At 42.0% G+C, this 25,014-nt stretch overlaps 1 protein-coding gene across 6 annotated transcripts in view; it reads right to left on the reverse strand.

The window, feature by feature from the left end:
* Positions 1 to 25,014, reverse strand: part of fgd (faciogenital dysplasia) — a 207,185-nt gene that overhangs the window by 46,586 nt on the left and 135,585 nt on the right. For all 6 annotated transcript variants that reach the window (XM_052018413.1, XM_052018407.1, XM_052018409.1 and 3 more), the window contains 2 exons: positions 9,225 to 9,314; positions 4,381 to 4,517 (listed from right to left, as the gene is read on the reverse strand). In XM_052018413.1, coding sequence (XP_051874373.1) covers positions 4,381 to 4,517; positions 9,225 to 9,314 — 227 coding nt within the window. The remainder of the gene's footprint in view (positions 1 to 4,380; positions 4,518 to 9,224; positions 9,315 to 25,014) is intronic.

Below are 25,014 nucleotides of genomic sequence, written 5' to 3' on the forward strand. Positions count from 1 at the left end.
TAGATGGAAAGAAACTAATTTCAATGATGGGAGAGTCCACAACATGGAGCAGAACTTGAAAAAAAATTCGAGCTAGCTGTTCTGGAGTGATGGCAGTGAGAAAAGGGATTGAGGGGTTCTGAACCAAGTCATGCAACACTGATTAGTTGATATAGATCTGCCAAGTTTCAATGAAAAGCAAAGCAAGGATCAGAATAACCTACCCGTGTCCCTGTAGTTCTACTGTAGCTGAAAATGTGTTCCTGCTATGAATTGTCACTATGATCTAGCTACTTGCTCTTCCCCACCACCACAAAGTTGCTTGTTGTTTTTAACTGTGATCATAACATACTTCCACAATCTGGGTCATACTGGTGAGATGCAAAAGCATCTCCTCCTGCCTCTACACCATCCTACCTGCCTCTGTTAGCTAGAAATGAAATCCATTAACAACTTGAGAAATTTTCCATTGCAATATCCTTCCATGTTGTTTGTTGGTTCCCCTCCCACTGCGGGCTTTACAGTTTCTGGTGAAGGGGTTTTCTGCAGTCCTTGTGAATAAAGGGCAGTGTTTGCTGTAGGACCAAGCTTGAAACTAGGTGGTTCGCTGCAAGCACATTTTTATTGTCACAAGTAGCACAATGCCTTCCTTCCTAGTGGAGCAGCCAAGTGTCCAGTAGGACACGGTCACCAGTTGCGGAGGCAAGTCCAGCAGTGATGAATTTGAGATTCTCAGGTTACCATTGTTATGAAATGCGTTACTGCCCTTGAAATTCAACTTGAACATCATTAGCATTCATAATTATAGCTGTCAATGTCAATCACAGTATAACATTATGCAAGTACAATAAAATTTACAGACTGCAGTGGATGCATGTGACTGACCTCCAAAGTTAGGTCTAACAGTCAGACAGGGATTAGGAAAATCATTGCAGTGAGAGGAAAAAGAAAGTTACACACCACAAGGAAAAGTGCAGCAAAGAGATACGTAGGCAGAGAGATAACAGAAAAGTGATGAGTACATTAAAGTCGTGCAAGGATAAAGAAGTTGCAATGAAAGCAGAAAGATACCCAAGGAGTAGGAAAGGCAACTTCTTTTCCCCTGTAAGTAACAACATTAGACCAACAAAAACTTATTCACTTTAGCTTCACTATGTAAATAATAAGACATGCGAAAATATATTTAATACAAATATATTTACTAGATGTTGATTATGATTGGAATTGTGTTAGGATATGTCACAGCTGGTGGGGAAGGGTTACTATATTACATTTCTTAACACTCCTTTGAAAAGGGGTTCTGAACAATATTGTGTGGAAAAATCCCTCTCAACCATCCTCAAAGCTATCTCAACTTTAAATGTTCCACAACAATTATTGATTAAATAAATCTGTAGATAAAATCCAGTGCTCTTTTTTTTTTACAAACTTACCAGGCCCCTGTTTCCCCGCACTCCTTTTAAACTCGCCGAGATCCCATTTCTCACAGACCATTTAAATTCACAAGGCCTTGTTCCCCATGCTCCCTTTCAACTCACCAGGTTAACTCAGAAATACACTACATTACTGAGTAATATCTTAAAAAATGTAATTAAACTGGAGGATTAATAAGAATAACATCCAATAAGGGAGAAAATCTGCCAGTCCAGCACCACAGAAGTGCTGATGGTGCTGGATTATCACAGTATTGCTGCAAATATTATGCAGTTACTGGAGACGATTCTTAGAGACAGGATTTATGGGCATTTGGAGAAGCATAGACTGATTAGGGACAGTCAGTATGGCTTTGTGAGGGGCAGGTTGTGTCTCACGAGCCTGATTGAATTCTTTGAGGATGTGACAAAGCACATTGATGAAGGTAGAGCAGTGGATGTGGTGTACGTGGATTTTAGTAAGGCGCTTGATAAGGTTCCTCATGGAAGGCTCACTCACAAAGTCAGGAGGCATGGGATCCAGGAAAACTTGGCTGTGTGAATTCAGAATTAGCTCGCCCATAGAAGACAGAGAGTGGTGGGAGATGGAGCGTATTCTGCCTGGAGGTCAGTGACCAGTGGTGTTCCGCAGGGATCTGTTCTGGGACCACTGCTATTTGTGATTTTTATAAACAACTTGAATGAGGATGTGGAAAGGGTGAGTTGGTAAGTTTGCTGATGACATGAAGGTTGGTGGTGTTGTGGATAGTGTGGAAGGTTGCTGTAGATTACAACAGGACATTGATAGAATGCAGAGGTGGGCTGAGAAGTGGCAGATGGAGTTCAACCTGGAAAAGTGTGAAGTGATACACTTTGGAAGATTGAATTTGAAGGCAGAATACAAGGTTAATAGCAGGACTCTTAGCAGTGTGGAGGAACAGAGGGATCTTGGGGTCCATGTCCATAGATCCCTCAAAGTTGCCACGCAGGTCAATAGGGTTGTTAAGAAGGCGTATGGTGTGTTGACCTTCATCAGCCGGGGTTTTGAGTTCAAGAGCTGTGAGGTAATGTTGCAGTTCTTTAGAACTCTGGTTAGACTACTCTTGGAGTATTGTGTTCAGTTCTGGTCGCCTTATTATAGGAAGGATGTGGAAGCTTTAGCGAGGGTGCAGAGGAGATTTACCAGGATGCTGCCTGGATTGGAGAGCATGTCTTATGAGGATAGGTTGAGCGAGCTAGGGCTTTTCTCTTTGGTGAGAAGGAGGATGAGAAGTGACTTGATAGAGGTGTAGAAGATAATAAGAGGTATAGATCAAGTGGACAGTCAGAGACTTTTTCCCAGGGTGAAAATGGCTAATACGAGGGGGCATAATTTTAAGGTGATTGGAGGAAGGTATAAGGGGGATGTCAGAGGGAAGTTTTATTACACAGAGAGTGGTGAGTACATGGAACACACTGCTGGCAGAGGTTGTGAGGGCAGACACATTAGGGACATTTAAGAGACTCTTAGATAGCCACATGAATGATAGAGAAATGGAGGGCTATGTGGGAGGGAAGGGTTAGATAGATAGTAGAGCAGGATAAAATGTCGGCACAACATCGTGGGCCAAAGGACCTGTACTGTGCTGTAATGTTCTAAGTTCTAAGGTTACCATCAATTTAAAATACTTTAATAAATATTATTGCACTGCAATTCCAACAACTGTGAGCAACGTCCCTTGCATTCCAGAAAATGTTTCCTTTTTGATCATCAAGATACTTGCAATTATCAAGTCATGAATAAAAGCATCAATCAACAACTGTTAGCAATGCACTATAAACAGGTAATTTAAATCTCTTCTTTTTCAGACATCATATTTGAAAGCTCTCAAAATTGTCTGAACTTAAAGTGCCTGAAATAATCAATAGTTAAGTTAAATAAAGTAAAGAATTTAATGCATCATGGAAGGAAAAAAAAACTGGGGAGTAGTTCTCCTACAGAACTGTAACAGTAAAAAGCTGCAGATGCTAGAAATTTGAAATAAAATCAGAAAATGCTGGAAATACACAGCAGGTTAGGCAGCACAATTCAAGTTCTTTCAAAAGATTATCAAACCGAAACATTAGCTCTATTGTTCTCACTGCAGATGCTGCCTGTTTCGCTGAATATCTCCAGCACTTTCTGTTTTCATTATGAAACTTGAAACATTTGACTGAAAAATAAGACCTTGATTCCTGTCTCATGGGAAGGAAGGCATCTCAGAAAACACCTCTGCACAAGCACATAAGATAGGGATGTTAATCTATATATGTTCTTGGCATATTGTTCGGTAAGAAATTATTTTCTTGTAACATTGATAGCCGACATATCAGGACAATGTAAGTTAACATCTCCATTAAATTCACAAACTACACCATTTAATTCCAATGTTTAAATGTTGACAAATTCAGATCCTGGGAAAGTGGATCCCATGTCACATATCTCACTTTTCAGTGTGAAACTTTATTGCTTTTAGGTTCACTGAACTGCACAATTTGAACTGCACATACCAGCAATTTAGTTCTGTGAACCAAAAAGCAATAAAGTTGCATACTGAATAACGAGATACATCACATGGAATCCATTTCCCCAGGTTTTGAATTTGTCAACATCTAAACATTGGAATGAAGTGGTGTAGGCTGTGACAACTGTGGAGAAATTCTTGGAATGAATTTTAGTTTCAATGTTTGACTGCCAAATTATTCAAATACATCATGTATGTAGATCTCCTAATTTCGAAGCAATGATCTGGAACACAAATCAATCAATCTCTTAAAAATCTTCCATTTTTTTCTTTAAACAACATGGATCATAGGGTACAATCAGAAAAGATGTAATTTCAAACATCAGCCATCTTCTAACCCACTCATGATTTGTAGCCAGCAAACAAGCATTTGAAATTAATTGCCAGCAGCATGCTTTTAATGTTTCAGACTTGGCCAGTTTTGGTTTCTCATTTTCTTTACTCACCATTCTTTCGTAATTCTGGTTTTTAATCCTGGCAGAAGAAATTTGTCATGAAAGCAATAGATTGAGGAAATGTTTGAGAAGATTCCAGTAATCACATCTTGTGGAATGCCAGCTTCATTCAATTTAGTGCAAAACACCTAAGTAAAGAACCGTTACAATAGATAATATGCTTAAACAAAATTGATGAAAATAAACTGTTTCACCCAATAAAGGAATGGTTTACAAATTCTGTCAGAAAAATAATGTTAAGGCCATTATTTCTATTGTGACAATCAAAGATATAACAGATATTTTTAAAACCACTCAAGCTAAATCTATCTTAGCAAGAGGTGCTGGAGAAAACTTTGGTAAATTGTTAATTTTAATTATATGCTCCCTCTGGCATTTTAGATACCCTGTATACACAGAGCAGAAAATATTTCTCTTAGCACAGAAAATACCATCCATCTCCATTGAGTTTAAAGATGACAAATAGAAAAAATGAGATGTCATGCTGATATCACAGTACCGTGTGTACAATTGGAGACGTGTGTGCCTGTAACATCACAGTATGAAATTCGCAGCCAATTTATAGAGCAAATGGACAAGCACTTGCATTTATAGACAATGAAACCTCTACCTAACTGCCTTAAGGTGCAACACTCACTGATGTTCCAAATATTGTTAATGTTTATAACTTATGAATGCCCAACAATTTTGAATAATACACCTTTAAATTTAATAGAAATTAACTAATGGTGAAAATTTCATTGTTTACTACTGTGGAAATGTTTCAAGAATGCACTATTATTTTGATTAAGTCACACCGTCCAGCCTGAATCACCAAAATGTTTAAGTGCTTTTAAGCTGCCAAGTTCATATAAACAAAGGACACAATGAATGGTACTACATTTGCCTCAAGCAGGAGAATAAATAAAGAATGAGAAAGGATTATAAATCATCAGATAGCACAGCAGTGTCGGTAATGATGTTACTAGCACACGTGATAATTTTCATCTACTACCCAGCTAAATTCTGTGATTCAAGCAGGCTTAAAAGAGTTGACGAGTTGTGCGTGTATTATTTCCATATATTCACTGTGGCTTTTGCAAAATACACACATTGTGTATAAATGGAATTGTCACAGAATTAAGGCATATTACTTTATTGCTCATGCAAATTAGTTGCAAAAATGCAAGAGACATTTTATGTAATTGAAGACAGCAACCAAAATGCATCCTTTCAAATAATATAAATTAAAGAGCTTGTTTCAAAGTGGAAAATTTCCATTGCCTATCCTAAATAGAATAAATCAATAGTTTTACTCATTAATATAATTTATTGGATTGGTTTTGATCAGTTGAGGCAGCAGAGGGCAACTTTTCTTTTGGAGTTTTTACTCTGGGATTTACTCCAACTCCCAACACTTTCATTTCCCAAGAGGTTACATGGCTGAGAGGACGAAGATGTGATTAGCCATGATAGAGTGGAAAAGGCTTGATGAACCAACTGGTCTCTTTTTGCCTATGTAACACTGAGCAGAACATTTTCTTAAATTCATTTTTAAGGATGTGGGCATCACTGGCAAGGCTGGCAGATATTGTCCATCTCCTATTATCTTTCACAGGATGGGGATGAGCCAACTTCTTGATACGCTGTTGCACATATACCAATGCTGTTGGATGGGAGTTCTGAGATGTAGACCCGGCAAGCACAAAAGAATGGTGATGTATTTCCTAGTCAGGATGAAGTGAACCTGCAGGTGATATGTGCCAATGCAACTGCTACTCCTGTTTTTCGTGGTCATGGATGTGCTGTTGAAATGGCCGAGACAAGTAACTGCAATGTATGTTATAGAATGGCACATGTTGCAGAGGGTGCACTGATGGTGGAAGGATTGAGTATTTAGAGTGGTGGATGGGAAGCCAATCAAGTGGATTGCTTTGTCCTGGATGGTGTTGATCTTCTTTACTGTTGTCAGACCATTAGACATAGGAACAGAATTAGGCTATTTGGCATATCGAGTCCGCTCTGCCATGCGATCATGGCTGATTTAGTTTTCCCTCTCAACCCCATTCTCCTGCCTTCTCCCCATAACCTTTGACGCCCTTACGAATCAAAAATCTATCAGCCTCCACTTTAAATATACCCAGTGACTTGGCCTCCACAGCCATCTGTGGCAATGAATTCCACAGATTCACCACCCTCTGACTAAAGAAATTCCTCCTCATCTCTGTTCTCAAGGAACATCCTTCTATTCTGAGGCTGTGCCCTTTGGTCCTAGACTCTCCCACTACTGGAAACATCCTCTAAACATCCACTCTATCCATGCCTTTCAATATTCAGTAGGTTTCAATGAGATCCCTCCTCATCCTTCTAAACTCCAGCGAGTACAGGCCCAGAGCCATCAAATGCTCCTTGTGTGTTAACCCTTTCATTCCTGGGATCATTATTGTAAACCTCCTCTGAACCCTCTCCAATGCCAGCACATCTTTCCTTAGATATGGAGCCCAAAACTGCTCACAATACTCCAAATGTGGTCTGACCAATGCCTTATAAAGCATCAGGATTACATTCTTGCTTTTATATTCTAGTCCTCTTGAAATGAATGCTAACATTGCATTTGCCTTCCTTACTACCAACTCAACCTGCAAGTTAACCATTAAGGAATCCTGCACGAGGACTCCCAAGTCCCTTTGCACCTCTGATTTCTGAATTCACTCCCCATTTAGAAAATGGCCTACACCTTTATTCTTTCTACCAAAGTGCTTGACTGTACACTTCCCTATGCTGTATTCCATCTGCCACTTCTTTGCCCATTCTCCCAACCTGTCCAAGTCCTTCTGCAGACTCCCTGCTTCCTCAACTATACCTGTCCCTCCACCTATCTTTGTATCATCCGCAAACTTGGCCACAAAGCCATCAATTCCATCATCCAGATCATTGACATATAACGTGAAAAGCAGCAGACCCAATACCAGCCCCGAGGAACACCACCAGTCACGGGCAGCCAACCAGGAAAGGCTCCCTTTATTCCCACTCTGCCAGTCAGCTAATCTTCTATCCATGCTAGTACCTTTCCTGTAATACCACGGGCTCCTATCTTGTTCAGCAGCCTCATGTGTGGCACCTTGTCAAAGGCCTTCTGAAAATCCATGTAAACAACATCCACTGACTCTTCTTTGTCTATCCTGCCTGTTACTTCCTCAAAAAATTCCAACAGATTTGTCAGGCAAGATCTCCCCTTAAGAAAACCATGCTGACTTCAGCCTATTTTATCACGTGATTCCAACTACCTCTAAACCTCATCCTTAATAATGGACTCTAACATCTTATCAATTATAGGTCAGGATAACTGACCTATAATTTCCTGTCTTTTGCCTCCCTTCCTTCTTAAAAAGAGTGGTTAGAGCTGGTCTCATCCAGACAAATGGAGATGATTTCATCACTCTCCTGACTTATGCCCTATAAGTGATGGCAAGTCGCTTACTTTTTTAAACACCTATCAGGAAGTCTCAGTTGCTACAGCATATCCAGCCTCTGACTTGTTTTCATAGCCATGATTTTTACATGGCCGGCCCTGATGAGTTTCTAGTCAGTGATGATCCAAAGGATATCCTTGGGTGGGGTCTTGACATTAGTGGCATGACCATTTGCAAGGGTAGGTAGTTACATCTCCAACAAGTGAGAGGCATCATTGCCTGGCACTTTTCTGGCTCAAATATTACTTTCCACTTATCATCTTATGCTTGAATATTGTCAAGGCCTTGCTGCAAGTGGGCATAGACCATTTCATTTCCTGGGAATAGAATTGTGTATTGTGTCATCAACAGTGAATATCCCCACTTTTAATCTTATGTTGGTCAGATGGTCGTACTGGAAGCAGCTGATGGTTGGGCCTGGAATACTGTCTGAAGAACTCTTGTGATGTCCTGGACCTGTGATGATTGACCTCCATGTTTGGACTAAGGTTGCGATGAGATTTGGAGCCAAATGGTCTTGGTGAAACCCAAAATGAGCAGAAGTGAGCAGGCAATAGTGTCACTTGATAGTACCTACAGATTGACAATACTGTCCATCAACTTGCTGATGATTGAGAGCAGACTGGTTGGGCGGTAATTAGCTGGATTGGATTTGCGAAACGGACATAACTGGGCAATTTTCCACAGCAATGGCTAGAACCCAGTGAAATAACTGTTAAAGTTATGGCCATGCAGTCACATATGAAAACATATTTCCTTTGGTGCAAATTTCTCAGATCACCCTCTCACAAACAGGTTAGAACAAGTATTACAACACAGGCTACTTTAAATTGATAAAATCAATTTTCAGATTATTTAGCGGACATAAAACATTAAGTTTAAAAGGACAGCACTCTGGTAATGAGTCCTAACCTTAAGAATCAACAATTAAATAACTTTAATTAAAATAGTGAGGTGAATGTTATACAAATCAATGACTGTGATTTGTATAACATTCACCTCACTATTTTAATTAAAGTTATTTAATTGTTGATTCTCAAGGTTAGGACTCAGATCCAGAATAGTTCACTGGTCAACCAGCTGAAAAAAGCAACATGACAAAAACTATAAGACTAGCCTGAATTAAACAATCATCTCTGTCCTTTCATCTCTTGTTCCATTGCTCTCTCTCCTGTCCTGAAGCATATTGTGGCTTGTTTTAGCTACCTCCTTTTATATGCCAAAGTTTTTTTTAAACAACACTTTTTCCTTTATGACATTTTGATACAAACCTTTAATAAATCCCAAGTTCATTTTGAGGACTCCAAAGCTATGAATCAGCAGGTGACTAAGTGCCTTAAAACTTTTAACTGCAAGCTGAATCAAGTTAATATTTTCCATTACCTGATCCAGAAGATGAAGCCTTTTCACATAGGCTTCTTCTGTAAGAAGAAGCTCATTTGCAATGTTGAATAATTTCTGTGGCTCTGTGCACTGAGAGAAAGAACAACAAACAACATGTTTACAATTTTAATTTGAAAAAAGTATATTCTGATTAAAATTTTAAAAAATAAAAATTCAGCTCAGATAAAGAAAATGTTGCAATAATTAGAACTGCTGAATGGTTAAATCACAATAGCACAGTTAATACTAATGTCTTTTAATCGTCTAATAGAAACTGGTTTGGCTTAATAACCTCTAAAGATGATGTCATTTTAAAATTCTCATTGTGCACAAACCCCTCCATGGACATTGTATTGTTCTCCTATCTTAATACCTTCCAATCTCTTCAATTCTCTAATTACTTACTTTTACACATCCTCCATTTCCTTTACCCCACCACTGGTGACCAAATATCCCAATATCAAATAGTTTGATTTCACTCACTGCTAAAGCTTGGAAAAACATTGAATAGATATTTGTGGATATGATATTGCAAGGTGACCAATATCTGCAGAACCATATACCACCAGAAGGCTGGGGACAGAACTGATCAGGAAAATGAAACAGTGAGTTTACACATAAACCAGGCAAGGACATGTTGCCAGAAGCTCTACTGTAATTTTTGAACAGAGCACATAACACAAAGTCACAGACTCAACACTGCAGCTTAAAGTTTAATTTAGCACATGGAAAAATAGGGAAGGAAAAGAATGTGTGGAGATATTGGTCATACAGAAACTCAGACTGCCAATTTTGAAATTAACATGTTACTCATGCAGCAGAGGTAAAGAAAACATTATTTTAAAAAGACACAAAGACATCCTGCTATGAAAGCAAGGCAATATTGTAAAAGAAGCCATGTGTTTAACAAAATTCAACGGCAGCAAGGAAAATCAGGTGCCTGCTGAGACAAAATCAAGCCCTGGGCTGAGTCATGTCTATTAGCCAAAATCTTCGTCACTGGATATCATCTTCTCCAGCTGGTCAGCAATGAAAGGAAGTGTTCACAGTGCTGTGTCATATACTTGCATACATGCAGTCATAGAGTATGGAAACAGGCCATTCAGCATATCATGTCTAGGTCAACTGGTGGGCACCCATCTATATTAATCCCATCTTCCAGCATTTGGCCCACAGCCTTCGATGCCTAGGCGATTCAAGTGTTCACCAGCGCTGCTACGATTATTTCCATCGCATATAACTGCCTCGGTGACAGAAGCACAGCAGAACTGTGCAGCCACAATAGAATCAGCTGACTTCTTTTACTTGGTTGCAAGGAGTTGTAGCTTGGTTCCTATGTGAAACACGGAATTAAGGCTCCTGTTAATGCACCTGCCTCAGGAGCCTTACAACTCTGCTACAGGGTAGCGTACACCTGGCATGGACCTTCAGCTTCACCCAATCCCATTGCTGATGGCACATGTTAATGGTTGCAAATATGATCAGCATCGCTTGATTAGAAATCCAAGGTAGATGATGTTATATGGAATAGATAATTTTTATCTCTTTTAAAAGTGTTTTCTCGGGCTGTGGTGCATGATTAACATGTTCATTTGCATTAATATTAACCACATATGTTATTGGTGATTAACTGTCAGCTCTAGTTTCTGCATGATGAACCTTTTCAACATGCTTTTTTCTTCAAGGGCCAGAAATTGTGCTCACACATTGATTACGATATCCTCCACCCCCTCCAATATCCTGCAATAGGTCCAACAGCCACCACAGAAACCATGCTTGAACCAGATGGACTGACAGTAAAGACTGTGAATTTGTTAAATTTGGAAGTTTTTTCATCAAGTACTTCTATTAATTGAACACCAAGTGCTGCTTACAGTGGCATGGCATGTAGATTATAAGTGAGAGAATGGAATTTCATCCTGCATCAGATGCTTTATACACAATGTAGTGAAACATTCAACTATGCTAACAAAATTTGGTTCCATTGTATTGAGTGGAATAGAATTTCAGAAACGGTGTACAACATGTATACTTCACCATATTGCAGTTTTTCAGATTTAGGACATCCAAGGAGAAATTTCTATTCCATTTAGCCTAACATTGAGAGGAAGTCAACATAAAAGTACACAGAGTTCAAGCTAATGGAGTCATGATGTTTTCTTCATCAATGTAAATCCATCAGGTCATGCCCCTTTTGTGCTCCCACTTTCTAGTCATCCTTTACTTCATTTCTTAAGCAGTCCACATCCATCCCATGTGGCAGTCATTCAGTGGTCCTCATCCTGGCTGAATCCTACTCTTCCACAGCTGTGCCCTTCTTTTCCAACCATGCCCCAACAACATGCTTAGTCTCACCACCTATCTACAGGCATTGCTGCTTCCTGATGCACACATCAGCTATGTTTCTGGACACAAGCCCCAGTCATGCATGCCTAGAATCTCATTAAGCTTTTGTGACCTAAAGGAATATGGCAAACAGCAAAAGTAAGCCTGAATATTTTGTTTAATTATACTATTAGTAGATCAATAACAGCTCACTTTGAAAGACTATGTTTGGCTTAAGTCTTTCATATGAGATAAATCAGAAGATGAGAAATCAAATCAAATTGTTAACCAAGGCTTCCTATAGTTTCCCCCACATCACAAAAACTACCAAGCAGCCAAGACTAAAGGGTCTTGACATTTGACATTTAATAATGATGAGAGACTTTTAAAATGTATTGTGTTAAATCCACTGACCCACCTCCACAGCACACTGATCTCACTGGTGCTGGCTGAGTCACCCATTTTCTTCAACTCTCCACACACAAGGATATCCCATTGTGGCTGCGTAACTATATCAGAAGTGAGCGAGAGATCTCATAAAGTAATGTATTTGGGGTCAAAGCCATGATTAGTGAAATATAAAACTGATTTCAGAGCACTACAGAATTTTGCAGCACACAAGGCTGGCACACATTCAGTGGGCTCCATGACTGCTTTTTGGAAAACATACCAAACTTAGGCCAACACCCCAGCTTTGGCCCTGCAATCCTGCATATTAGTTCCCTTTGAGTACTGCTGACCGAATTTTTAAAATTCCTACAGAATCTGTTTCTACCACCCTTAATGGTTGGGTGTTCCAGATCTTCTTTGTGGAGAAAAGTATTCTCATTATCCCGTCGCTTTTGTTTGCTGATTATTTTAAAATCATGCTATCTGGTTAGCAGATCCCTCTCTCACATAAGAACACAGGAAAGGTCAGACATTGGAGCAGCAGTAGGCCATACACCCCCTCACTCATTCAATAAGATCACAGCATCAAAATATGTCCCTCTCATCTATGGATAAATTCAATAGTTCAGCCTCCACAGTTCTTTAAGGTATTGAATTCTAAAGGTTCCAACCCTTTAAAAAATTCCCCATCTCCCTCTTAAATGGAGATGACTTCTTACTCTGAATTTATGCCCTTAGATTTCACAAACAAGGGGGTTTACGAGAAGCCTAATAGAAGAATCTATTAGGCCTTTACAAGAATCTACTAGCCTTTACAAGAATCCTCCCAGCAACTACATTGTCAAGATCCCTCAGAATCTGTTTCAATAATATCAACTCTCATTCTTCTAAACTTTGAGAATAGGACCAATCTACCCAATATGTCCTTATAATACAACTCCTTCATGAGTCTATTCTGCACTGCCTCCAATGCAAGTATCTTCATCCTGAAATAAGGACATCAAATCTGTATGTAGAATTCCAGGTGTAGTTTCACTGTGGAATTGTAGCAAGATTCCACTATTTTTGTGTTTTGGGGCTTCTTCCTCTGCTCTAAAGAACAATCACTGCTTCTCTAATCCGTCCACATGAATGAAATTTCTCATCATTGACATAATCCCAATAAATCTCCTCTGCACCCACTTCAAGGCCTTGATCTCTTTCCTGAAATGCTCATAATACTCCAGGCTACCAGTGATTTGTAAAGACTTAGCATGACATGTGTGTTCTTGTATTGATTGACCAGTTTTACCAAGGCAAACATCCTATATGTGTTTGAGGTATTTCTAATACTTTAACTTAGTTAGATATCTGAAACTCTTCATTGTATTTCTTTCAAGGAATCCTTTCTTCTGCTCTAGCACCCACTTCTAGATTTTACAACCTCTCCATCTTGTTTCTCCCAAAATATATCATTGCACATTTATCCACATTGAATTGTATTTGTCATGTGTTTTTCCTTTTTATTGATCTGTTTTTAATCTTACACTATCCTGTTCACTGTGCATAAATTCCAATTGTAAATAGGTACTATATTGCAACTGCAAATGTATTAGTGTAAAAATATATTGACCTTCTTCAAATAAAGACTTGCAAATGACTGTCACAATTTTCAGAAGTCACTTTTTTTTGAATTGGAAAACCTCATGCCAAATTAGGTTTCTTGTAAATGCGAACATTCAGATATTTGTGGCTGCTACTGGTGTGTCACTTGGCTTGCAAGCTGAATTTAACACCATAGTCTGATGCTGCTTCACAGTCTGCCATTTTAAAGCCTTGTCTTATTTCTTCATGATTATCCCTGCTGCCTCTGTGGCTCTCAATGCTCCAAGCTTGTTCTAACCTTCCCAACAACTCTGTTCTGCTTTATTCCCTTCCATCACACATAAAACATTCCAAACCTTATAGTAGTGAATATAACCAAACATAATACTGAAGAACTAAGTGGATAAAGTTATGAATGATCCCTTCAAAATTCAATTTCCATTCTTTTCAGATACTTGCCACAAAAAGATTACAAAACTCAGTGCAACTGAAAAGTCATCCTGTAAAATATCAATCAATCTGCCAATTCTTATTCTACAGGGTTTGTTGAAGAAATTCAGCCTGTACATTGCAGTCACCAAGTAATACATCACTGGCAGCTCTACAGATTTCAGTTGTGAAACTGGATCTCCAAAGACTCAGAAATGGAAGATTACATGGTTACAATTATTAAGACCTCCATTGGGTTAAACACGAATAGTGGAAAGTGCTAAGAGCCAAAACATGTGTAGCTGGCTTCACCCACTTCAACTTATGTTGTCATGGAAATAATGCAACTCAAAAAGCTCTTTGCATTTCTGAAACTACCTTCACTATTAGGTCAATCAAGATGGACTTCATAATACTGGCATTTCTTTGTGGTACACTTTGAGGTTTAGCATGATATATCTGTGCCACCTCAGCTTTTGATTGTGGAAAGGGGGAGGAGGTAGCAGGTTGTGCAGTCCTGTCCACACCATTTAATAGGTAGGTGGTGACCTAACAAGCTCACACAAGAAACAACAGGAGTAGGTAATTTTGTCCCACATCTCTCCCCTTTCCACATGTACCTCGTGCATTAAGGAATTACCACCCATATGAAATTTGAGACTGAGACTAAACTACAGAAACATGAAGATTTACCCCTGACATGGCTTCTTTCAATAATCCAAGAAGAGGTTTGGTGGGATGGATCAGAGGCCAAGGGATGGGCTGAACATGGAGGTGTGCAGATGTACAATAAATATTCATGGTAAGATATAGACAAGCATCTTACTTAACTGCAGGACAGCACTGTGGTAGCAAAACTACTCGTCTTGAAAGTGCCTAATGAGAGGCATCCTCCAAGGACAATGTGGTCCAAGCTCCCCTCCCCATCCAATTCCCTAAAAGTAACATTACACAGGGAATGATATCAAGCCCTGCTCACTGATGTGGTAACTGCAAGGATGTTTCATGACAGGAAATGCCCAGTTAAAAGTTCTAAGTGACGCAAAATGGCCAGGAAATTGTTGCATTTCAGTTATTTACATAATAAAATGATTTTCAACCACATAGCACTGAAAAAAACATTATGCAACTGAATTCCTTGGTTTAAATATTTCAATTATTTTTCTTACTCCTTTTAAAAAGAAATCACTTAAATCTCTCTCTTCTGTCTATTTTTTGATTTGACACTAATTAACTCAATTTTCTTCCCAATCATTCCGGTTTCTTTCTTGATCTTTAAATTTCATTGGTTAGAAAGACAGATTATTGATCCTGAGGTTCACCTAGGTCCCAGTTTCCCCACTACTCTTACCACAGAGTTATGAGCTTGCATGTCCAGCAACACATAGGTTAACATAAGTTAAGCTGACAGAAAAAGGAAAATAGGACAAATGCGAGAAACCACTTTCCGCAAATTCTGGGCCAATACCTGTTAGGATATACAAGGTCTGTTCAGAAGCGTTGCAGTTTTTAGACATGTACAACAGGCCTGGATTATTTTTTCCAATCAACACTTTAGTTTCTGGTTTTGAGTGCCAAAAACAGGATTTCCAGGCTAGAAGCTCTGCTTTAAGAATCTCAACACGGTACCAAAAGTTCCCTTAAGGTGGCATCACAGGTAGACAGGGTGGTGAAGAAGGCGTTTGGCATGCTGGCCTTCATCAGTCAGGGCATTGAGTATAGAAATTAGGACATTATGTTGCAGTTGTACAAGACGTTGGTGAGGCCACATCTGGAGTATTATGTAGTTTTGGTTACCCTGTTATAGGAAAGACATCAATAAGCTGGAAAGAGTGCAAAGATGATTTGTGAGAACATTGCCAGGACTTGAGGGCCTGAGTTATAGGGAGAGGTTGGTAATTTATTCCTTGGAGATTGAGGGGGGACCTCATAGAGATGTATAAAATCATGAGGGGTATAGATCGGATGAATGCACTTAATCTTTTCCCAAGGGAAAGGGAATCAAAAACTAGAGGGCATAGGTTTAAAGTGAGGGGGGAAGATTTAAAAGGGACCCGAGGGGCAAACTTCTTCACACAGAGACTGGTGCATATATGGAACAAGCTGCCAGAAGAAGTGGTTGAGGCAGGTACAATTACATTTAAAAGACACTTGGACAGGTACATGGAGGGATATGGGCCAAACACAGACAAATGGGACTAGGTTAGGTGAGCATCTTGGTCAGCATGGACAAGTTGGGTCAAAAGGCCTGCTTCTGTGCTGTATTACTCTATAACTCTAAAACTGTAGCTGTTTCAAGTCTCAAATTTTAGGAAACTAGCAATATTATTTACTAATTATTTTATATTTCTGCCAGCGCATTTATTCCCATTGTTCTAAACATCTTTCATGTGGCCAGGAGCACTTACTCCTGGGCAGCCCCTTGGGTGAAGAATGATTTCCTTCCACACCAGTTGTATAGGCTCTGATGTGGCTGCTAAGGCCTTTGCAGAATCTATATCTACAGGTGAGGCAGAAAGTGCTTGATGAGGCAGGTGGGTGGATTGTTTGGGAGTTTCTGTGCTCCTGTCATTTTTAATTGGAAAGCACATGCTCCCAAAAAGACTTGATGTTCTCAGTGCCATCATGCATGCTTCTTCTCCATTTTGAGTGATCATGGACCAGGGATTCTCACAAGGATATTACAGGCGAGGATGTTACATTTTTATCAAGGAGGCTTTGAGAAGACCTTTGATGTGCTTTCTGTCCTCCAGGAAATCACTTGCCTTTCAGAGCTCAGAGTTGAGCAACTGTTATAGAATCTGATATCAGACACATAAATGCAGCCTGCCCACTAGAGCCTATTGATGGCGACATTGACCTGGGAAAGTTTGCTGATATTGATTCACTTTTCCTGCCAATGAACTTGGAAGATATTGCAGAGACACCATCGGCAAAACCTCTTCTATGCTTTGAGGTGACTGCTATAAGGTAGTTCGCATCTCCCATGAATAAATGAGAGTGGGGAACATAGCAGTTTAATAAATCTAGAGCCTGATATTAGAATTGATGTCTTGGTCTTCCTGCTTTTCCTCAAATGGCCAAAGTTTATACTGATGCCGTGAAGAAAGTGGTAAATTTTATCACTGGTGCCAGGCTTTGCCTTAGGTTGTTTAGTTTGTTTATTTTTTCAAATGGATCTATATTGTTAGTGAGTGGGGCAAGGTGTTGCTGTTGTGCAATGGGGAACGGTTGGTTGAGGTCCTTACATATGTTTTGTGCAAGGCCCATTCTCTCATACACTTCAGTGAATGAATCCATGATCATTCAGAGCTCAGCCGACACGTGCATCACCTGCATATGGCAGCTCAATAACATAATTCAATGGGCAGTAGACGAGGTCCCTCATGATAGATTCATCCAGAAGACTAAGATGCATGGGATCTATGGTGACTTGGCCATTTGGATTCAGAATTAGCTTGCTTATAAAAAAACAGGATAGTAGATGATGGGTCTTATACCGATTGGAGGTCCGTGACTAGTGGTGTTCCACAGGGAACCGTACTGGGACTTCTGCTATTTGTGATATATATATTTAAATGACTTGGATTTGTATGTTTGCAGATGACACCAAGATTGGTGGTATTGTGGATAACATAGAAGATTGCCGAAGTATACAGTGGGATATCGATCAGTTGCAGATATGTGTGGAGAAATGGCAGGTGAAGTTTAATCTGGGCAAGTGTGAGGTGTTGCACTTCAGGAGATCAAGTGTAAAGGGAAAGTACACAGTTTGTGGCAGGACCCTTAACAGCATTGACGTAGAGAGGGATCTTGTATCTAAGTCCATAACTGCCTCAAAGTGGCCACACAAGTTGGCCACAATAGGGTGGTAAAGGCGGCATATGGCATGCTTGCCTTTAATAGTTGAGGCACTGAGTTCAAGAGTCAGGAAGTTATGTTACAGCTTTATAAAACTCTGGTTAGGCAGCATCTGGAGTATTGTATTCAATCATTATAGGAAGGATGTGGGGGCTTTGGAGAGGGTGCAAAAGAGGTTTACCAGGATGGATCCTGAATTAAAGGGCACGTGCTATGAGGAGAGGTTGCAGAAACTGGATTGTTTTCTCTGGAGCAGCAGGGACTGAGGGGAGACCCGATAGGAGTTTATAAAATTATGAGGCAGGGGTAGAGTAAACAACCTGTATGTTTTCCCCAGGGTCAAAATGTCTAATACTAGAAGGCATGCACTTGTGGGAGGGGAAAAGTTCAGTGTGGGGCAAGTTATTTTTAAAAATACAGATAGTGCTGGGTGCCTGGAATGTGTTGCCAAGAATGGTGCTGGAGGCAGATACGATAGAGGCATTTAAAAGGCTCTTAGGCAGGCACATGAACATGCAGAGAATGGAAGGATATGGCCTATGTGCATACAGAGGGGATGTCATTAGCTTAATTAGTTCAGCATAACATCATGGGCCAAAGGCCCTGTTCCTGTGCAATGTTCTTGAAGCTGGAGTGACTTTGGTTCTGGAGTGGAGGTGATGAAGGTTGAACAGTTCCCATCTGTCCTGTACATTAACTCCACTGCAGTGGTGAGCTTATTGGAGGGGTGTTGCAATTTTGCTGCAAGGAAGATTGAGAAAAGGAATACCGCTATGACACATCGTTCCTTCACCTACTCTGCATGCAGTGGTTAGAAGCACAGCTTGCATGTCTTTGTGCAGCAGACATAAAATGGGAGACAACATTTCTAAGGGTTGCCCAAACTGAGGAGGGCTCTCCACAATCCTTTTTGTTTGACAGCTGAAGGTTTTTGCGAGATTGGAAAAAGGCTGTGCTGCTCCTTGCATTTTTCTTGATGTTGTCATACAGTGAAGATCATGTCAAGTGGACAGAATCTACACTACATCTCAACAAGGATCACTTCAGACACTGGTGGAATTCAACCACAGTGATCCATACAATGATTTCCCTCCATGATTAATGGAATCAGACTCCTTTCTTGAACATAGCCCCGATTACAGTATCTTTAAAGTCTCCTGGTATGTTCTCCCCTTCCCTCTTCTATGTTAGAAGTTTCTCTTTGCCAAATCTTAGAACTTCAGCAGGGATGCCATCTGCTACAGTGGCCTTGTTTTTTCTAGTTGTCATATGGCCTGGAGCCCACCTTTCAACCAGATGATCCTGATCTTGTGTAGCAGTCTTCAGGAAACATACGCAGTGCTTTGACAGAGTTCACTTTGAGCACCACATCAATGAGCTTATGTACTTTATTGTTATTTAACGAAAAGGTTTCACTTCACACAAGGAGTTTGACATTACTGCAGATCTCGCTAACTTTTTATAGTTAAGGAAAATAACAAAAATAATTCTAGGTCATTAGGACAAGCAGATAATCTACCAAAAATTAAAAAAAATCGAAGATGCTGAACAATTTATTTCAGCAACACGTATAACAGCATCACAGTCAGCTGTAATATTCAGAATGGCATTGCTTACCAAAGTAGTTTTGTGGTTTCAAGGCAATTTCTTTATTTCCTTTGCTAACAGGATGTCTTGCAGCTACATTATCATGCAGAAACATTTGTATGATGCTCAGATTTTGTTTGACTTTGTTTAGTTTACACAGTTATTAAATAACTAATCTACATTCTCCAGATTTTCATCTCTCTTTTATTTAATATATTTTTCATAAGAATTATTCATGCATCACTACATCAATGGTAACCTCCAATAAAAGTAGCTCCACTTCTCTTCCTCTCTCCTCACTTGAGTTGATCACGTAATTGACACCACATCCTCCAACATGTTTGCATTCGGTAGACTAGGCCAATTACAAAACACATTGACATAAATATATTTAGGACATTTCTGAAGTTTATAATGCCTCACTTTATAAGAAATATTAATGATTTTACTTTTGTGTTCATAGAATAAAGCTACCATCTCAGAAGAGTTAACATAAGTGCTGGAATGATGCAATGTTTCCCTGCTGGAATGGAACTATTCTACAGAAAAAATGGGAACTTTGGAGTATTGTGTGCAGTTTCAGTTGTTGCATTACAGGAGGCTTTGAGGAGGGTGCAGAAGAGGTTCACCAGGATGTTGCCTGGATTAGACAGCATTAGCTACAAGGTGAGGTTTTCTCTGGAGTGAAGGCTGAGGGGTATAGATTGGGTAGATAGTCAGATTCCTTTCTCCCTGGGTGGAAATGTCAAGTACTAGGGCCGTAGTGTTAAGGTGAGAGGGAGAAAAGCTTAAATGAGATGGGTGCCTGGAACACACTGCCAGGGGAGGTGGTAGAAGCAGATATGCTTGTGATGTTTAGGGGGATTTAGACAGACACATGGACAGGCAGGGAATGGAGGGATATAGATCATGCACAAGCAAATGGGATTAGTTTACTTTAGCATCCTGGCCGGCACAGTGGGCTGAAGATCCTGTTCCTGCGCTGTACTGTTCTATGGCAGATCAGGAATGCGAGGTTGCTGCTGCCAGTGTAGTCAAGTCTTAAAAAAAACTTATAGATTGTTTTTTTTGTCAGTGCAATCCAAATAATACTGTTCAAAAGAATTCACATCTTTTAAACAATTGAGACTCTGGGAGCAGCTGGTGATGCATGGGGTCTCAGACTCATTCCCAGCACCAGACCTCTAGACTACTAGCAGAGGCTGAGAAAACTGAGAAACTACAATGAAAGAACAAGGTTCAGGTCAGACTTCCACATTTTCAAAATTATAAAGTGACTGCAGATAACTTAAACCATATAAACAGTTGAATGCCATAATCGTGCGTCATGAATGCAAGCTCAGAATACAGTTAGCACTGAAACCAATTTACATACTTGAACAGACTACTCAGGAAATGGTAAAGATAAATACAACCTTTGAAAAAATAGGTTATTCAGATTAGTTTGAGGGATTTAAACTTGGGATCGGCCAAGCAGAGAGTATTAACTTCTGAAAAAAAAATCAATCCAGACAGTACAAATTGAGGGCTTTACCTTAACTGGTCCTGAGGAAAAGCTGAAAAATATTTACTCCTTTATCACACATCTCATTTTTAAAGTATGATTTTCCACCTATGTTGTAGATTTTCCTCAGGTAGGAGAACTTACCTACGAGGCTTTTTCGTTCTTGCAATAATATACTATGATGTACTTATATAAAGTGCATGAGCTAGTTCATTCATCTTTCTTGGACCCCAAAACTATAGCTACATTGTTTTATTAAACAGCTCCATCTCAGGGCTTAGCCAAATGTCAACAATACTACTCTCCCACATGGCAGGCTTTCAGTCATCTATAGGGCAGTAAGCTGAAACCAAGGCAACTCAGATCTCTTCACCTGATACATGGGTATATTTTTATCTTCATTGCCAAGTGTAATAAGCTATTATAAACCAGTAAGGGCAGGCACAGTAGTGTAGCGGTTAGCGTAACGCTATTTTAGCGCCAGTGACCCGGGTTCAATTCTGGCCAGTCTGTAAGGAGTTTGTACATTCTGCGTGTCTGCGTGGGTTTCCTCCTGGTGCCCTGGTTTCCTCCCACATTCCAAAGACGAACAGGTTAGGAAGTTGTGGGCATGCTATGTTGGCACCAGAAGTATGGTGACACTTGCGGGCTGCCCCCAGAACACTCTAAGCAAAAGATGTATTTCACTGTGTGTTTCGATGTATATGTGACTAATAAAGATATCTTATCTATTGAGGCAGTTCACCTACTCTTCATGAAGCCCATTCAATTATCTTAAGATAGATTCATCCCATTATAAGAAGGAGTTGTTTTAGAATTAAGCTATTTATAGCCACTTTCTAATAGCCAAAATGTGGAAGTCTGACTCAAGCTTGTTCTTTCTGTGTAACTAGCTTCCTCAAACTTTAGTGATAATTTAGTGATCGAACCCTTGGTGTTTGTCAATTTGTCAGACTCAGACTCAGTCACAGACTCACCCAGCTCCCTGCCACTCCCTCATCTCAATTTCCCACTCCTGTCTCAGTTAGCTGTCTTGGTCTTCAAAAACCTCAAAGATGCCACTTGTCATGCTGCAGCACGCATTGACAGACAAACTGCATCAGACTTAAAGTATTGATCATAGTGTAGCGGCCTGTACTCACGGAACTCGAACCGCCATCGTCAGCCGCGGGAGGACGCGCAGGAGCGCGTTGTAGACTAACCGCGGGGCAGGCCTTCTGGCAGGAACCTTACGTCACGTCCGCCAGAGAGGCTCTCGAGTACTTTTGCGCGCGCGTTTTTCTTCTCTCAGTAAAGTGTGTTCTGGTTCAGCCTCCACATCCGAGTTTTCCTTTCAGCAACATCCCACGATCGGCTACATTTGGTGACCCCGACGCTTCCAGACAGCATCTGGAACCCGCGACATGAATTCCAACGACTCTCACAACGCAGTCTCACTCAAGCTCCTGACTTTCTGGGCCGCTCAGGCCCATGTTTGGTTCGAGCAGGCTGAGGCCCAGTTCAGTATCAGAGGCATTACAGCTGAAGCCACGTGGAACTACTACGTGGTCAGCACGCTCGACCAGGACACGGCAGGCCGGATCATCGACTTCCTACACCATCCACCAATGGAGGACAGGTACGCTAAGATCAAGGCGCTCCTCATCTGCACTTTCGGACTCTCCCACCACGAACGAGCCACGTGGCTTCTGCACATGGATGGCCTGGGTGACCGCAAGCCGTCCGACCTGATGGACAACATGCTGGCGCTCATGGATGGCCATAAGCCCTGCCTTTTATTCGAGCAGTTGTTCCTCGAGCAACTGCCAGAGGACATTCACCTCCTCCTCGCGGGTGAAGATTTCAGCAACCCGCGCAGCCTCGTGGCCAGGGTGGACACTTTGTGGCAGAGTAAGCAGCGGGGAGTGGCTTCCATCTGCCTAACCACGACTGCGCAGCCTAAGACCAAGACCCCACAACTGAAGCTACTGAGACCCACGGGGAACAAGGATGAGGGTTCGGATCAATGGGGCTTTTACCAGCAGAGATGGGGATCAAACGCACGCTGCTGCCGTCCACCGTGTGCCTTTCCGGGAAACGCCAGCCATTGCGACAGCCTCCTGTTCCTTTGGGACCGACACTCTGGGCAACGTTTCCTGGTGAACACTGGGGCCGAAATCAGCGTCCTTCCCCCCTTGAACATGGACACCCGTAACGTGGCCCCAGGCCCCGACCTCACCGCTGCGAACAGCACCACCATCCGGACGTACGGCTCGCGTACCATCCCGCTGCATTTTGGACCCAGCCGTTTTACCTGGACCTTCACGGTAGCAGCGGTGTCACGGTTGTTACTAGGGGCGGATTTCCTACGGGCCAACCATCTTCTGGTCGACCTGAAGGGCCGGCATTTGGTCCACGCCGAGACATTCCAGACCTTCCAGCTCGGAGAAGCCTAGTTCCCGGCCCTCCACCAAGACTCCGTCACACTCTCGGGTGATGAGTTCGCCAGGGTGCTGGCGTATTTCCCCTCCATCATCACCCCACAGTTCTCCACTACCAGTCCCAAGCATGGTGTGCAGCACCACCTCCCCACACAAGGACTACCGCTGCATGCCCGAGCCCATAGGCTCCCAGCTGACAAGCTCTGCCTCACCAAGGAGGAGTTCCGGAAGATGGAGGAGATGGAGATCATCCGCCGCTCAGACAGCCCTTGGGCATCTCCGTTGCACATGGTGCCCAAGTCCGCAGGAGGTTGGAGGCCCTGCAGGGACTACAGGAGACTCAATAACACCACAACCGCCGACTGATACCCGGTGCCCCACATCCAGGATTTCACAGCGAACCTCCACGGGGCGACCATCTTTTCAAAAATCGATCTGGTCTGGGGGTACCGTCAGATCGCCATGCACTCCGATGATGTGCCCAAGACAGTCCTCATCACCCCCTTCGGGTTGTTCGAATTCCTAAGGATGCCTTTCGGCCTCAAGAACACCGCCAGACTTTCCAGAGGCTTATGGACTCGGTGGGGCGAGGCCTGGATTTTGTCCTGACAATATCCTGGTGGCCAGCAAGTCATGCAAAGAGCACGTGGCACATTTGCGCCAACTCTGCCAGCGCCTGAGCGACCACGGACTGGCAATCAATCCAGCGAAGTGCCAGTTCGGGCTGACAGAGATCGACTTCTTGGGCCACAGGGTCAACCAGCATGGAGCCACCCCTCTGCCTGGACAAGGTCCAGGCTATCTGCCAGTTTCCCAAACCCAGCACGGTCAAGGGCTTGCAAGAGTTTGTGGGGATGGTAAATTTCTACTATCGTTTCATGCCACTGGCGGCGCGCATCATGAGGTCCTTGTTCGGTCTGATGGCCGGCAAGGCCAACGATGTGGCATGGGACGCGGAGTCCACGGAGGTTTTCAAGTGGGCCAAAGAGGCATTGGCAAAGGCGGCCCTCCTAGTGCACCCGAGAGTCGATGTACCCATGGCTCTCACAGTCGACGCTTCCGACACGGCGGTTGGCGGAGTCCTGGAGTAGCTCGTCGAGGGCCAGTGGCAACCACTCACCTTTTTCAGCTGACACCTGCGACCACCGGAGGTTAAGTACGGTGCTTTCGACAGGGAGTTGCTAGTGCTCTACCTAGCTATCTGGCAGTTCCAGTATTTCCACAAAGGAAGGGATTTCACCGTGTATACAGACCACAAACCCCTCACCTTCACCCTTGCAAAGGTATCAGACCCGTGGTCGACTCGGCAGCAGAGGCACCTCTCTTTTATTTCGGAGTTCACCACAGATGTCCACCACATTGCAGGGAAGATCAACGTGGTTGCCGACACGCTGTCCTGCCCCCATATCCACTCAGTGACCACCTCAGCCCCAGGGATCGACTACACGGCGCTGGCGCTGGCGCAGGCGCAACGGGCGGACTCTGAGATCCCGGCCTACCGCACCGCTGTTTTGGGACGCCAGTTGGAGGATGTCCCCGTCGGCCCAACAGCGGTTCGGCTCCTGTGCGACACGTCTACTGGCAGACCTCGGCCTGTGGTACCAGCAGCATGGAGGCGACAGGTGTTTGACATGCTACACGGCCTGGCCCACCCGTCCATTCGGGCATCTATCAAATTGGTAGCGGACAA

This window comes from Pristis pectinata, chromosome 6 (genome assembly GCF_009764475.1).
Source record: "Pristis pectinata isolate sPriPec2 chromosome 6, sPriPec2.1.pri, whole genome shotgun sequence".
NCBI classification, from domain to species: Eukaryota; Metazoa; Chordata; class Chondrichthyes; order Rhinopristiformes; family Pristidae; genus Pristis; species Pristis pectinata.